At 41.3% G+C, this 15,656-nt stretch overlaps 1 protein-coding gene and 1 long non-coding RNA gene across 3 annotated transcripts; both read left to right on the top strand.

Moving 5' to 3' along the window:
* LOC127009074 (uncharacterized) lies at positions 1 to 1,620 on the top strand. The gene is made up of 3 exons (XR_007761563.1): positions 1 to 1,168; positions 1,258 to 1,317; positions 1,408 to 1,620. It is a non-coding gene; the product is annotated as an uncharacterized LOC127009074 (long non-coding RNA).
* Positions 1,621 to 7,833: 6,213 nt separating this feature from the next.
* On the top strand, positions 7,834 to 14,741 carry LOC127009067 (cleavage stimulation factor subunit 1-like). Of its 2 annotated transcripts, XM_050881788.1 has the most exons (6): positions 7,834 to 7,861; positions 10,547 to 10,677; positions 11,255 to 11,367; positions 12,347 to 12,440; positions 13,823 to 13,953; positions 14,392 to 14,741. In XM_050881788.1, the coding sequence occupies exons 1-6, from the start codon at positions 7,842 to 7,844 to the stop codon at positions 14,581 to 14,583; spliced, it is 681 nt and encodes a 226-aa protein (XP_050737745.1). In that variant the 5' UTR covers positions 7,834 to 7,841; the 3' UTR covers positions 14,584 to 14,741. The 2 variants fall into 2 exon arrangements, with proteins under 2 accessions (XP_050737745.1, XP_050737746.1); XM_050881789.1 differs by lacking the exon at positions 13,823 to 13,953.
* The last annotated feature ends 915 nt before the right edge of the window (positions 14,742 to 15,656 follow it).

Below are 15,656 nucleotides of genomic sequence, written 5' to 3'. Positions count from 1 at the left end.
TTAAGTACTCTGACGTGGTGATGTTGACCTCGAAGTACTGCCGGAGGTCATTGAAGTCTCACAAGCTCCTTCCTTTGTATATTATGTGACACGCTGGTTACGCTGGGGTGGAGGCGAGGTCACTTGTAACATGCAGCAGAGGCCGGGGTTCGAACCGGGGCCGGGCGGCTACGGGGCTTGTAGGTGAGGGCGGGGTTCGAACCGGGGACAACAGTTACGTGGGCGGCTACGGGGCTTGTAGGTGAGGGCGGGGTTCGAACCGGGGCCAACAGTTACGTGGGCGGCTACGGGGCTTGTAGGTGAGGGCGGGATTCGAACCGGGGCCAACAGTTACGTGGGCGGCTACGGGGCTTGTAGGTGAGGGCGGGATTCGAACCGGGGCCAACAGTTACGTGGGCGGCTACGGGGCTTGTAGGTGAGGGCGGGATTCGAACCGGGGCCAACAGTTACATGGGCGGCTACGGGGCTTGTAGGTGAGGGCGGGATTCGAACCGGGGCCAACAGTTACGTGGGCGGCTACGGGGCTTGTAGATGAGGGCGGGATTCGAACCGGGGACAACAGTTACGTGGGCGGCTACGGGGCTTGTAGGTGAGGGCGGGATTCGAACCGGGTCCAGCAGTTACGTGGGCGGCTACGGGGCTTGTAGGTGAGGGCGGGTTTCGAACCGGGGCCAACAGTTACGTGGGCGGCTACGGGGCTTGTAGGTGAGGGCGGGATTCGAACCGGGGCCAACAGTTACGTGGGCGGCTACGGGGCTTGTAGATGAGGGCGGGATTCGAACCGGGGACAACAGTTACGTGGGCGGGGGCGGCGCTTGTTAAGACTCCCCGCCGATATAACACACTTCTAACATGCAGCAGAGGGCGGGTATCGAACTGGGACCCGGAAGATACATAGTCGGGGGCCGTAACACAAACACTTGACCTACGGTGCATGGGAATCGAACCCAGACCAGCAGATTCAGGGGCAGCGGGTGTTGGCGAAGAGGTCCCGCGGCCACCACTGAACAGCGGCCTGACGGAGACTGTTACCGAACGAGGTGGAGGTTTGTGTTAAACTGAGGTACTGGTGAAGAGCTCCCGCGATCAACACACTGAACAGCGGCCTGACGGAGACTGTTACCGAACGAGGTGGAGGTTTGTGTTAAACTGAGGTACTGGTGAAGAGGTCCCGCGGCCAACACTGAACAGCGGCTTGACGGAGACTGTTACCGAACGAGGTGGAGGTTTGTGTTAAACTGAGGTACTGGTGAAGAGCTCCCGCGGCCAACATACTGAACAGCGGCCTGACGGAGACTGTTACCGAACGAGGTGGAGGTTTGTGTTAACTGAGGTACTGGTGAAGAGCTCCCGCGATCAACACACTGAACAGCGGCTTGACGGAGACTGTTACCGAACGAGGTGGAGGTTTGTGTTAAACTGAGGTACTGGTGAAGAGCTCCCGCGATCAACACACTGAACAGCGGCCTGACGGAGACTGTTACCGAACGAGGTGGAGGTTTGTGTTAAACTGAGGTACTGGTGAAGAGCTCCCGCGATCAACACACTGAACAGCGGCTTGACGGAGACTACTGCCGGACGACGTGGAGGTTTGTGTTAAACTGAGGTACTGGACTACTGGTGAAGAGCTCCCGCGATCAACACACTGAACAGCGGCCTGACGGAGACTGTTACCGAACGAGGTGGAGGTTTGTGTTAAACTGAGGTACTGGTGAAGAGCTCCCGCGGCCAACACTGAACAGCGGCTTGACGGAGACTACTGCCGGACGACGTGGAGGTTTGTGCTACACTGAGGTACTGGGTTTAAGAGAGGAAGGGCGCGCGCTCGCCCCGCCCACTTACTACTCTTTGTGGGTGAATGATAGTTGGAGATAGTTGTTCCGAGTACCTAGTTCGCTTGTTGGCCTATTGGAGAGGGCGGAGCAGGGCTATTGTTAAGGGTCGTGTGTGTGTGTGTGTGTGTGTGTGCGTGTTAACGGGCACTTTGAATGACGTGTAAGCCCAGGGTGTGGCGTCATGAGACATCCGGGTATCATGAGACATCCCATATCCTGAAGACATACCCGAATTTCGACAAGGTACCGTGTCTTTTGTCGTCTGCTTGTCGGAATCTGTCCCAGCCAAGTTTATTTATTTTATTATGAAAGCAAATGATGACGTGTGTGTGTGTGTGTGCGTGTGTGTGTGTGTGTAACGAGGATATCACCCGTCACTCTTCCTCTTCTTCTTGTGACCTAATAACAAGCCTTCCATCGTTATTTAAGTCCTCAGTAGTACTTTTTTCACACTTAGATGCTTCACTTAATTAGTCAGTCTATGATAGCAATTTTGGGGTTTCGCGATGATAAAATAAGGATATGGGATGTCTCACGATACGGGATGACAGGTGACACCACACCTTTCACAATATTATACGAGCTAGTTAAACGGTCGTGTGTGTGTGTGTGTGTGTGTGTGTGTGTGTGTAAGTTATCATGTCCAAATCACGAGACCGCTGATCCGAACAAGCTCATTTCAATTATAAATGTCCTGGACGTCTTAAAATGTCCGGGCTATTAACATTTCAGTATATATTTATTTTAGAGAACTCGTCATCTTCAAGGGTTTGTGTTTAAGGTTTTTCTTATTAAGTTTTCTTTTATCAGAGAGAGAGAGAGAGAGAGAGAGAGAGAGAGAGAGAGAGAGAGAGAGAGAGAGAGAGAGGGAGTGATTATAAGTAGTTTCGTATCATTATCTAAATTTGTAAAGTTTTAATATTTTTTCAAACTATTTTTAAGCCGGAAACGACACTAGAGTTCCGTATATTTAAGTGACTAGATAAAGATTTTACTACAAATTGGAAACGTTCTTATATTAACGAAACTAGCATTCTTGAATAACTTCCGAATTGAGTATAAGGTTTTGGTTTTATGTACATTTGTGGTCAATAAAAATATATCTCTATCTATATATCTATCTGTCAGTGTGTGTGTGTGTGTGTGTGTGTGTGTGTGTGTACATATAACCCCTTGGAAGGTATTGTGTTTAAAAGTCGTTGGCTGGAGGGTCGTCACGTGATATGTAGAGACGTCTGTTCCATTAATATTATCTGCTAACAATAAACTGGATACTCTCTCTCTCTCTCTCTCTCTCTCTCTCTCTCTCTATCTATCTATCTATCTATCTATCTATTTCCAAATACCCACAGTAGAGGCTATAATTAAAATCCTATCCAGTTTATTGTTAGCAGATAATATTAATGGAACAGACGTCTCTACATATCACGTGACGACCCTCCAGCCAACGACTTTTAAACACAATACCTTCCAAGGGGTTATATGTACACACACACACACACACACACTGACAGATAGATATATAGATAGAGATATATTTTTATTATATATATATATAAAAAAAATCCTCCTTATTTTTGTATGTGCTTTTCTGAACTACATTAAGATTGATTTAGAACTTAACTTATGGCGATTTTATTATCTTTCTTCTTATCTTACCTAAAAATATCAAATATCAAAGTAAGGAGTAGTAGTAGTAGTAGTAGTAATAATAGTGTGTGTGTGTGTGTGTGTGTGTGTGTGTGTGTGTGTGTGTAACGAGGATATTAACAATCACTCTTCTTCTTCTTCTTATAATTCCTCTTTTCTTAACTAACCAGCATTAATATCAACAACGTCATTTTCAACACTTTCCATCATTTTCTCTCTCTTTTTAATCTTACGAATTCATCTTCACTTTTCTCGTAATAATAATAATAATAATTCCTCCTTTCTAAACTAACCACCATTAATTATCAACGTCATTTTCAACACTTTCACTCATTTTCTCTCTCTTTTTAATCTACGAATTCATCTTCACTTTTCTCGTAATAATAATAATAATTCCTCCTTTCTAAACTAACCACCATTAATTATCAACGTCATTTTCAACACTTTCCATCATTTTCTCTCTCTTTTTAATCTTACGAATTCATCTTCACTTTTCTCGTAATAATAATATTAATAATTCCTCCTTTCTAAACTAACCACCATTAATTAAATACGTCATTTTCAACACTTTCCATCATTTTCTCTCTCTTTTTAATCTTACGAATTCATCTTCACTTTTTTCGTAATAATAATAATAATTCCTCCTTTCTAAACTAACCACCATTAATTATCAACGTCATTTTCAACACTTTCACTCATTTTCCAGCACGAACACTTCTCTACAACGGCTTATGATCATACGATTTTTTCTAGCAATAATAATAATAATAATAATAATAATAGTAATAGTAATAATAATAGTATTAGTAGTAGTAGTAGTAGACGTAGCAGTAGTAGTAGTAATAATAATAATAATAATAATAATAATAATAATAATAATAATAATAATAATAGTAATAATAATAGTATTAGTAGTAGTAGTAGTAGACGTAGCAGTAGTAGTAATAATAATAATAATAATAATAATAGTAGTAGCAGTATAGCAGTAGTAGTAGTAGTAGAAGTAATAATAATAATAATAATAATAATAATAATAATAATAAGCACTTACCTCACTTCCTCCCTTGACATTCTTATTTCAAACCGTGTCCAAGCTTTTCCAGACACTAGGAATGGCACTGCAAGATCACTGGCACCATATTCCCCTCTCATTGGCACTGTGGCACTTAGGGAACACGTAATTCCCTCTAAAACTTTAAAATATATCATTGCAACTCCCTCCCCCCCTCGCCATTTTTCCCCTTCTCTCATTTTGTCCTATTTATCACATTATCTTAGCTTTCCAGGCACTAGGATCTAACTGTAATATCACTGGCACCTTCATCTTCCCTTGATGGCACTGTGGCACTCGGGAACACGTAACATGCCCAAAAACACGAAAAAAATCCTCGGCACTTGTGAACTCCCCTCTTTCACCCGCCATGTTCCCTCCCTCCCCTCAGTTTATCTCCGTTTTTTTACCTTATTTAGGGCCTCCCAAGGTCTATATATGGCACCCACGTAATCTCTGGCCCTTTTTATCCTTCCTGTGGCACTGTGGTTTGCTGGCACCGCGTACTTAGCGCAAAATAAGTAAAAAGGATTAAGTTTTGCGCTGCGTCACACTGTTACCGACCAATCGTCAGCTGATTCGCGCGGGAGACTGACTGACTCACTTCTTGTTCTTCTTCTTCTTCTTCTTTTTCTGCGCTTTTTTTTCTTTCTTTTTTCTTCTTGTTCTTCATCTACTTGTTTTTCTCGTTGTTTTCCGTGTTTCTTTTCTTTTTTTTCTTTTTTTTCCTCTTTTTATGTTTTCATAAACCTTTTTTAAAACAATCTCTCACTTGTGCGTTACTGTCTACCAGTGATTGTATGATATGTAATTCTATTTAATTCTATGTAATTCTCTCTCTCTCTCTCTCTCTCTCTCTCTCTCTCTCTCTCTCTCTCTCTCTCTTGTCTTTGTGGATCTAATATATTTTGACTCTGTGGATCTCTCTCTCTCTCTCTCTCTCTCTCTCTCTCTCTCTCTCTCTCTCTCTCTCTCTCTCTCTCTCTCTCTCTCTAGTCATGGGGGAACTAATATATTTTGACTGTGGGATCTCTCTCTCTCTCTCTCTCTCTCTCTCTCTCTCTCTCTCTCTCTCTCTCTCTCTCTCTCTCTAGACATGGGGAACTAATATATTTTGACTCTGTGGAGATCTCTCTCTCTCTCTCTCTCTTCTCTCTCTCTCTAGACATGGGGAACTAATATATTTTGACTCTGGGATCTCTCTCGCCCTGGGGGAACTAATATATTTTGACTGTGGGATCTCTCTCTCTCTCTCTCTCTCTCTCTCTCTCTCTCTCTCTCTCTCTCTCTCTAAAAAATAAACACGTACCAGATCTATTAAAAATTGAGGAGGAAAACGTAGAGAGAGTAAGCCAGTATAAGTATCTGGGTTTTATGATCGATGACCAGTTAAAGGGCAGTGTTAATACAGATATGGTGGCAAGGAAATGCAACCAAAGATTACACTTTGTACGTTTCTTGAGCAATCTACGTGTATATAAAGTGATAATTAGCATATTTTATAAATCAACATTAGAATCAGTTTTAAACTTTTCAATCGCTGCCTGGTATGGAAAGCTTACCTGTAACCTACACATGTATTAATAGTTGTATAATCACACTCTGTCCTGCCTGGGGGTTGGGATGGCATGTTCCTCCCTTCTCCCTTGTTGTTTACCTGCAACAATAAACAATCAATCAAGATAAAAACAAGCTAGGAAAGATTGTTAAAAAGGTAGGAAAATTAGGTGCATAGACCATATCACTAGATAATCTTTATCAGACAGGTACGATGAAACAAGTAGACAGGATTATGAAAGATATAACTCATCCGCTACATAATTACTATACATATCTAAGATCTGGTAGAAGGTTAGCTCTGGCCATGTAGCGTACTGACAGGTACAGAAAGTCATTTGTACCTAAAAGCATTCTTCTCTTTAACCACCCATCATCACTATAACTTTTAGGTGTAAGTAGTCATAATAACTGTATATGATAGTTTGTGATAAAGATAGAAATAACTTATTACTGCATGATTACAATTTTTATATGAATAGCCTAAGTAACGTTTTTAGTAATGTTTTTAATGTTTTTAAATGCTTTTTTTGTTTCATTGATTTTATTTATTTTTAATGTACAAATAACTACTAGGGAGCTCTTAAGCCAAAATGAATTTCATTTTGTATACAAAATTTAATGTATCACAATTTGACGAATAAAGTATCTATCTGTCTATCTATCTATCTATCTATCTGCTGGGCTAGTGGTCATCAAGGTATCGTACTCGACGCCTTGAACTGTATCAGCACTGCTCTAAATACCGATTCCGGCCCTCCAATGACGGGATTTATCTTTTTATTACCCTTACGATCCTAAAAAATAATTACTCATAGCTTCATGGCGCCAGGGAAGCATAAATAATTTTTTGTTAAAGAAAGTGTCGTACGCTGGACATGACTACGTGTTTACAAATACTTATATGACCCTAATAAGCCATTAATTAACACACCCGCCATTAGGTCACGGCAGGGATATAAGTGCCTCCTCTTGCAGGCGTTTTTGAGCGATAATTTGCACTAGCTATCGTCAAGTTGCCTTAGGATTTTGATTTTTTACGCCATTGTTACGATAGCTACAGTATTGTGCTTAGTCTCATTTTAAAGAGCGTCTATTTTTACGTATTTTGGTGTGTAGGAATTAGTCATTACGGGCCGAGTTTTATAGTTATCAAAGTATATATTCACTTAACTTCGCTCACTTGTCCCAGCCAAACGGAAAATTGTACCCCAAAGACTCAAAATTCACCTTGTTTAGGCCTCAGAAGCTCCCTCAGCCCCCTAAAAGCGTCTAATAAGTAATAAATAATAAATATCCTCCATTATAACCTATCTGGGGGTCATAGGGACATTAAAAAGACATAATTACTTAACGTAAACACATGCGCAGGGCGATGCTCACATATTTCAAGACCAAAAAGATTGAATAAGACATTAAATTCTAGCTATTTACGTATATTTACAAGCTAGTGGGCCTCACAGAAGGTTCAATAACTATCCCCATATATAATTACCCCCATACAGGCCTTAGAATAGGTCTAAAAAAGTAATTATGGGGCTAAATAAAGTAATTTCCTAGCTGGCATACGACCCCAAGGGCTAACTCTAAGTGCGTTTACCTAATAATTAATACGTCTAGAGGCTTCTAATGACTATTTTTCGTCTCTAATTATTTTCTTTGTAATGTTTGAACGTTTATTAGGCGTTTGAAGACGTCTGAAAAAAATAGGTGAGAAATAGGCGTTTAGGTAACTGTACCCAGACAACATGGCGGGGCACTGGTCGAGGTAGGAAAAAAAAGTGCTCTCGTATTTTTCTTATTTTCTCCTATTCTAAGGACTCTAGACGCCTACTGTGCCCACGTAAAGTTAGCTAGAAGATTAATTCACCCTTCCAAGTGGCTCAAGTGGAATGTAACTACGACAAACACCGTAAAAATGGATATATAAGGAGCCATTTTGAGTTTGAGGTGGTCTGAGTAATGGCTCTCAAAAAATGTTCATGTATATTCCCTATTTTCTCCTATTCTAGGGCCTCTAGACGCCTACTGGGCCTACGTAAAGTTAGCTAGAAGATTAAGTCACCCTTCCAAGTGGCTCAATTGGAATGTAGTCACGTCAAACACCGTAAAAATGGATATATAATAAGGAGCCATTTTGAGTTTGAGGTGGTCTGAGTAATTGGAAGGGAAGAAAAGGAATTGAGAGGGAAAGGAAAGGAAGGGAATAGGAAAGGAAGGGAAGGGAAGGGAAAGGAAAGGAAGGAAGGAAATGAAAGGGAAGGGAAAGGAAAGGAAGGGAAGGGAAGGGAAGGGAAAGGAAAGGAAGGGAAGGGAAGGGAAGGAAAATGAAGTTACAGAAGGAAGAAAAAAAAATATTAAAGTTTGACCTTAATTCTGTACCATGAACCTAAAGAAACACATATTTGGCAAGGGTTTCCTAGGAGTTGTGGGCATTTCCAGGGGTAGTTTAATGACCCTGGTGGTAGTGTGACCCTTCCTCTGTACCATGACCCTAAGAAAACATATTTGACATGGCTTTCCTAGGAGTTGTGGGCATTTCCAGGGGTAGTTTAATGACCCTGGTGGTAGTGTGACCCTTCCTCTGTACCATGACCCTAAGAAAACATATTTGACATGGCTTTCCTAGGAGTTGTGGGCATTTCCAGGGGTAGTTTAATGACCCTGGTGGTAGTGTGACCCTTCCTCTGTACCATGACCCTAAGAAAACATATATTTGACAAGGCTTTCCTAGGAGTTGTGGGCATTTCCTGGGATAGTTGAATGACCCTGGTGGTAGTGTGACCCTTCCTCTGTACCTTGATGCTACAGAACCACTCATTAGAACCAAATTGATCTCTTTTTTTAGCCTTTGCAAGTAGTTAATGTTAGAGTCGGAAGCATCTGACAATCCCATATCTTCTTACAGGCCAACCAGTGCAGAGGAGGAGGAGGAGGAGAAGAAGGAGGAAGAAGAAGAGGAGGATGTGAGTTCTATACATAAAGGCAGATCAATATATAGAAGCTTATGGAGTAGAGGAAATATGTCATTCTATGTTCTTACTTTACTGTTTTAAATCAACAACAAAATCACATGATAAAACCTAAAACAATAATAATAATAATGTAGAGTATTGAAAATACAGATAAAGCACTCAAACTAAAAGCAAACTAAACAACAAACTAAATAAATTAGGTGGTTGGTCCACTCAGTCTGGAGCAAGCTCTCAGTAATTGGTCAGTTGTAATCCTATGTTGGTCGTACTTTTTCCAACCTTGCACCTTGCATAGAACGATATTTCCATCACTGATAGCATGACAGCTTGCCGTCCTGGACCAGCCACACCTGAATATGTACGTTCTTGGCTTCTTTGCACAGCAGGGATATAGAGAGGAATGTGTGCGTTGCCTGCACTAACAGACTAGCGGGTATATGGTCACAGGTCCCACGCAGCTTGAGCCATTCTTTCAATTATCGTAAATTACCAGTGTTTCTCTGGGGCTTATAACAATTACACTTCAATACAATAAGTGACACTATTGTTGATAAAAATGAATTTATATTTTCTCTCGTTTACCAATAAATAAAACAATGAGAATGATCAGCTACATTTTTATTAACAAGAGTGTCTTTTATTATATTGAAGTGTAGTTGTTGCAAGTCTCAGAGAAACACAGGTAATTTACGATAATTGAAAAAAATTAGCTCAAGCTGCGTGAGCTGACCTATCGCAGGTGACACCTGCTAAGAATGAATAAAAAACATCCATACAAACTCCCGTTCATACCCGCGCACGCACCCAAGGGGGATGGAGTGGCTTGGGTCGAACGTGGGGCAGGCCGGAGTGACCAGGGCCAGAGTGACCAGGGCCAGAGTGACTTGCTTCCCACTTTGGCTTCCCACATCAGCTATTTCTAAAGGTCAAAGATTGGGTCAGTCGGGTTCTAATGAGTGTTTCTTTAGGTTCATGGTACAGAAGAAGGGTCAAACTGCTACCAGGGTCATAAAGCTACTGTGGGAAATTCCCAAAACTCCAACATAAGCCTTGTCAAATAGGTGAATTTGGACAACAAAATGTTTAGTAATACTGCCCAAGGGTCTTCAGGCCACTCCTGAGCCAGCTTGGAGACAGTTTGGGATACTTTTTGCTTGTCTGTGGCCTGGTCACCACAGCTACCACTAACTACTTGCCTCACACTCACAAAACACACAAACTGGAGTTCAAATTCACTGCAGAGATGCAAAACAAACTCCCTGCTCCAAGAGAAACGAGGATGAACGGGAAGCTGATTATGCTTAGTTTTATTCTTTTCTTTTAGTCTTTTCACAAGTTTTTTGTCTTTAGTTTCTTCTGGTGCCAGTCACCAATACATTGGCAAATGCATTTCCTCAGTCTCTGTTTTCAGAATATATTTTTTTTAGTGCCGAAGGCAGTATTGATATTATTATATTTACATCCCCTGTTTGCCGCAGCCAGCTGTTCTACGATGGCCATCAGAACTTTGCACAGGAGCTGGCCGTCATTGTGGACCAAGAAGCCACGGCCGTCTCCCCTTCAGACCGGCTCATGAACATAATCACCATTGGACTGCAGCATGAACATGGTATAGTGGCTTGTGATTATCAAGTCTAGCACTGATGCATTAGGGAGCCAAATACTGCAAGATAACATAGCAGAGAGAGAGAGAGAGAGAGAGAGAATGTGTGTTTGAGTTTCTTCATGTAAAATAAATGTTTGAAAGGATACATTTTATTGAGGCTTATGCATATGTATGATATATCACTCTAAACTACTCCATTATGCAAGCACTTATACTAATTGAACATAGATTAGATTAGCTCTAACAAATAAGTCTGTGCACTATAATGGTATCTAAACATCATACTAGGTACAATACAGTCGAGGCCAATCCTTTGACATTGTAGGACTGACACCCTGAAACAGTGATCCAAAAAATACAAACTCAGTCTGCACATCTGTTATCTGCATCACCTGGCCTCTGAGCTTCCCTCTGCCCCCTGTCCATGGCATTGAGCAAGGGCCTGAGAGTGTATTAAGGCCACTGCCCATTTCCTTGAGCTGGTGAAAGACATTTTCTTACATATATTTTGTTCCTGAATTGTGTAGTTGATTGATTTTATATTTTCTTCCCTCTTTTTTTTTTTTTTTTCATCACTTGGAGTACGAAACGGAACCCCAGACCAGCGCCCCCGAGCCAGCCATGTATGAGACCGCCTACTTCTCCATGGACGGGAGTTTAGTGGCCACGGGGAGTGTGGACGCCTCTATAAAGGTAGTGTGCTGAGTTTGAGTAGTCATTTCAAACACACCTCTTCATATAATGCGCCGTATTACTAAACATTTCGTCGCCAAAGTTCACATATTTGACAAGGCTTTCATAGGAGTTTTGGGCATTTCCAGAAGTAGATTTATGACCCTGGTGGTTGTTTGACCCTTCTTCTTTTGAACCTAAAGAAACACTCATTAGGTCTCGATTGATCCCCTCTTTGACCTTTAGAAATAGTTGGTGTGAAAAGTGAAAATGTCTTATAATACCAACCAGTATATATATATATATATATATATATATATATATATATATATATATATATATATATATATATATATATATATATATATATATATATATATATATATATATATATATATATATATATATATATATATATATATATATATACGGGAGTGGGAGACGAACTGGTGAGGGAGAAGAGAAGACTTGCATTGCATAGAGGGGCTGCTGCCATGTTAAGAGTTTGGAGTAAGGTAGACTGATGATTTTGACAGTAACTGTTGACTCTGAGGCAAGTGCATTGTGAGTCTTTGATGTTCTTCCCATTTGGCTGAAGTGCTGCAGTAATCTTTCTACTATTTCCTTAGAAACCTTTCAGCTCCCTGGTAATGGGCATAGATACACTGATGCCTACTGTCACCCTAACAATACTTATTATCCTTGGGGCTGGACTTCATAGTGATCAAGTTTACCGTTGTTTTAAAGTTTTCAGTGGTTCAGTTATGGTCACTAGTTTTCTTCCAGTGACTTCAAGGCTTTCATGAATGAATGATCAAGATACCTCATGTTTAAGTCATTTCTTTTGGTGAGGGTGCTGCAAATTTCTCGTCTTTGTGGGAATGACATTTTGCAGATTAGTTTCTTTGTCAAGCCCTTGGTTTCACTGCCTATTTGTAGAAATGCCATGAATAATGAAAAATTAATAAGAAAAATACTGATAGTCACCCCTTTTTCCCAGTACATCCTGTCGTCGGGTCTGGACAGCATTGTCAAGTTGTGGGAGCTGTCATCGGGCCGTTGCCTCATTGGCTACACTGGTGCCGGCTCAGTGGGTGAGTGTGGACCACCAACCACCTGCTTATCTAGTCCAGGCCAACCTTCAGTAAACCCTCTGTTTGCCTCCACCAGATATTTTGCTCCTCGGGGGACCACCAACTTGGTGGTCCCCCAGTTAGCACCCCACCTGGAGCACAGCCCATGCCATAGTCAATCATTTTTTTGATGCAGCAACACCTTGTTCAACACAGTTTGCATACCACATAATAAAAGTCCAATTCTTCATCATCATCATTTCATCGACACCTGCTTCTAGGAGCTCCCACCAGGGGATGGCCACGGCAGAAGAGCTTCCAACTTTCTCTATCCAGACACTCCCTCCTTGCCTGCTCAAAGTTTCTGAAAGATCTTTCCCTCCTCTCCCTAACATATTCTTGCACCCTATCCCTCCATTTCACTGGAGGTCATCCTCTAGCATTCCCTCCCTCTATCTCACTCACATACACCCTTCTGGCCATCTTACTCTCCTCCATTCGCTCCATGTGGCCAAACCACTTAAAGGTCTGTTGCTTCACTTCTTCCACCACTCCACACTTCTTCCCTTCACTCCTGTGACACATTCCAAAAGACTTGTACACACTTTCATTACTCATTCCATCCATTCTACTCACACCACAAGCACTCCTCAAATGACTCATTTCCACTGCCTGCACTCTAGACCTCAGACTTTCATTCCAGGCCCACGTTTCACTTGCATATGTGAGGGTTGGTACTATTATTGTATTTCTCAAATCCCTCTTTACCTACATGCTCACATTCATGATTCGTCCCGAAGACCCTATCACCCTTCTTCCTTGCAATGCCCTTTCTCTTTTCTCTCCCTCTGTACCACCATGCTTACACATAACTGATCCAAGGTACTTAAACTCATTGATCTCCATTTCTTCACCATTCAAAATTATTTTGCATTCTTTTTCACATTCAATTCCCACTCTATATGGGCATACAAAATCTACAACCTCACTTCTACTTCGCTCACAAACCATCACTTTACTTTTGTTGACATTTACTTTCAGCTTTCTCCTGTTACAGACACTATCAAAAACACTGACTAAATTTTGTAGGTCACTTTAATTTTCTGCAATGAGCACCGTGTCATCAGCAAACAGTATCAAATTCAGCACCCACTTCCTTCCCTCATCAAACATTCTTACTCCAACTTCTCCAACTTTGCCCTCCATTTCTCTAATAACATCATCCACATAAATATTGAATAACCATCTTAGGCTCAAGTTTAGGGGATTGACTTTCACATGCATTCTTTTCTAGAATGGTAAATGTATTGCCCAACTAAACATATAACTTTGTGGGATTGATTTTAAGATAAGATAAAGTTTTGCATGCAAGAAGCCATTTTTTCTTACCCCTTGTTCCTCAGGCCGGCAGGAGCACAGCGCAACGCCATGTTCAACCACACCGAAGACTTTGTCATGTTCCCGGACGAGGCCACCACCTCCCTCTGTGCCTGGGACGCTCGCAACGCCCAGAGGAAGAACCTGCCGTCCCTCGGTGAGTCATGGGTGTTTGAGGGTCAGGTAGGGAGCTGACGGGGACGGGTCTCACTTTCACCTGGGCACTCAGGGTTGATAAGCTTAACATCATCCTTCTTCCTATGTAAGTGTTCTTGCCATGGGCCATTATACCTTTATTTAAGCTTTTGAGTGTGTAAGATTAGTTGTAATATTGCATAAGTTGCCATAATGGTGGAGGAATGTTGTGCAGAGGCCTCTTCTTTTCAAAGTTAGGAAGCAGGCCAAGGGTAATTTTAAAGAGCATGCTCATTGAATTGAATTTCAGGAAGTTGGATAACACTAAAATCAGTTTTAGTAGAATATCTCCAGTTAGTTCCCCGATGATGGAATATATCAGTAGCTAAGGTGTACAAGGTAGGGTTAGGTCTTGAGGGGTCTCATAGTCCATTGTCTCACTGTCTTACCCTCTCCCCAGGTCACAATGGCCCTGTGCGACACATGGTCCACTCACCCTGCTCGCCGGCCTTCATCACCTGCTCAGATGACTACTGGGCAAGGTTCTGGTACCGCAGGAATGTCCACTGAAACCCTTCAACAAGACTTTGCACAATTTTTGTTTTATAACAATACAGTTGGGTGTTTCAGTTTGTACGCACCTTGTAATTAGTACTCATGTCAAGAATAAAGATACCTTGGAAAAGTAAGCAGAATTAAAAATAGGAATGTTTGTCAAAGTGAAGAATGATTATCAATATGTATTTTGACAGCATTAGATACTCAATCTTTCTTATGCTTGTCTAGTGAAAAATAAAAAGAAGACGAAGAGAGAGAATGTTATGAGCTATGATTAAGTATCTGGAGGTGTGAGAACTTCAATTCTTTCTTTAATTCCTACTAGATATATTATTAAGTCCGTCTTAGAAAATTAAGTAAGAAGTCAAGATAAAAAATATGGGTAAGGATGAGAGAGCCATATCCTCCACAGGAATAAGTCTAAATATATTAGTTCCCCCATGTTTAAAGAGAGAGAGAGAGAGAGAGAGAGTGAGTGTATGTGTGTGTGTGTGTGTGTGTGTGTGTGTGTGTGAGAGAGAGAGAGAGATATTTACATAGAAAATCAGACCACGCAGACCCCATGGTCCAGACTAGGTGGTCTGTCCTTAAACTTAAATGATTCTACATTAATCAGAAGGCTCCAAAACGAGGAGAGTAACATTGAATTGAATTGAATTGAAATATTTATTGTTGTAAAATACAACAAAGGGGAATGGCTGGGCTTGCAGACAAAGCCCTGACTATATAGGCTAGTTGCAAAAAATAAAAATCTCCATTGTACAAAAATAAAATATGTTGAGGTTAGTTAAAAGAAATTAGAATGTAAATACTGATAATATTCCTGAGAAAGTATACATGCAATTACCAACCTGCACATGAGTCGGGACACTATCACCAGTAAGCATAATTGCATCAGTAGAGTCAAGAATCGCCTCCCATCTAATACCATTTACATTTGAGGTCTGATGGCTACCAAGTTCTTTACATCTAGCATTGAAATCACCCATGAGTACAGTCTGTTCTTCCAAAATACGGTCAGGGAGATGTTGAACATGAAAAGCACCTGAGTGAATATATGAATTAGCAAAGAAAATTTGATCATTAGGGGTGTGCAAAGTAACAGTGATAAATTCAACACCTTGACGAGAACCCTTTTCCCCTCGTACGTTTTACAAGGCCTACATA

The sequence above is a fragment of the Eriocheir sinensis genome, chromosome 39 (genome assembly GCF_024679095.1).
Source record: "Eriocheir sinensis breed Jianghai 21 chromosome 39, ASM2467909v1, whole genome shotgun sequence".
Classification (NCBI taxonomy): domain Eukaryota; kingdom Metazoa; phylum Arthropoda; class Malacostraca; order Decapoda; family Varunidae; genus Eriocheir; species Eriocheir sinensis.
Note: the sequence above shows the minus strand (reverse complement) of the source record. Positions and strands in the feature narration are given on the sequence as shown.

Bases quoted from the DNA above. Each gene is read 5' to 3' on its own strand.
- LOC127009067 (XM_050881788.1), top strand. From the start codon at position 7,842: ATGGCGGGGCACTGGTCGAG. The intron at 10,678-11,254 runs GTATAGTGGCTT...TTCATCACTTGG, and splicing joins TGGACTGCAGCATGAACATG to AGTACGAAACGGAACCCCAG. The intron at 11,368-12,346 runs GTAGTGTGCTGA...CCTTTTTCCCAG, and splicing joins GTGTGGACGCCTCTATAAAG to TACATCCTGTCGTCGGGTCT.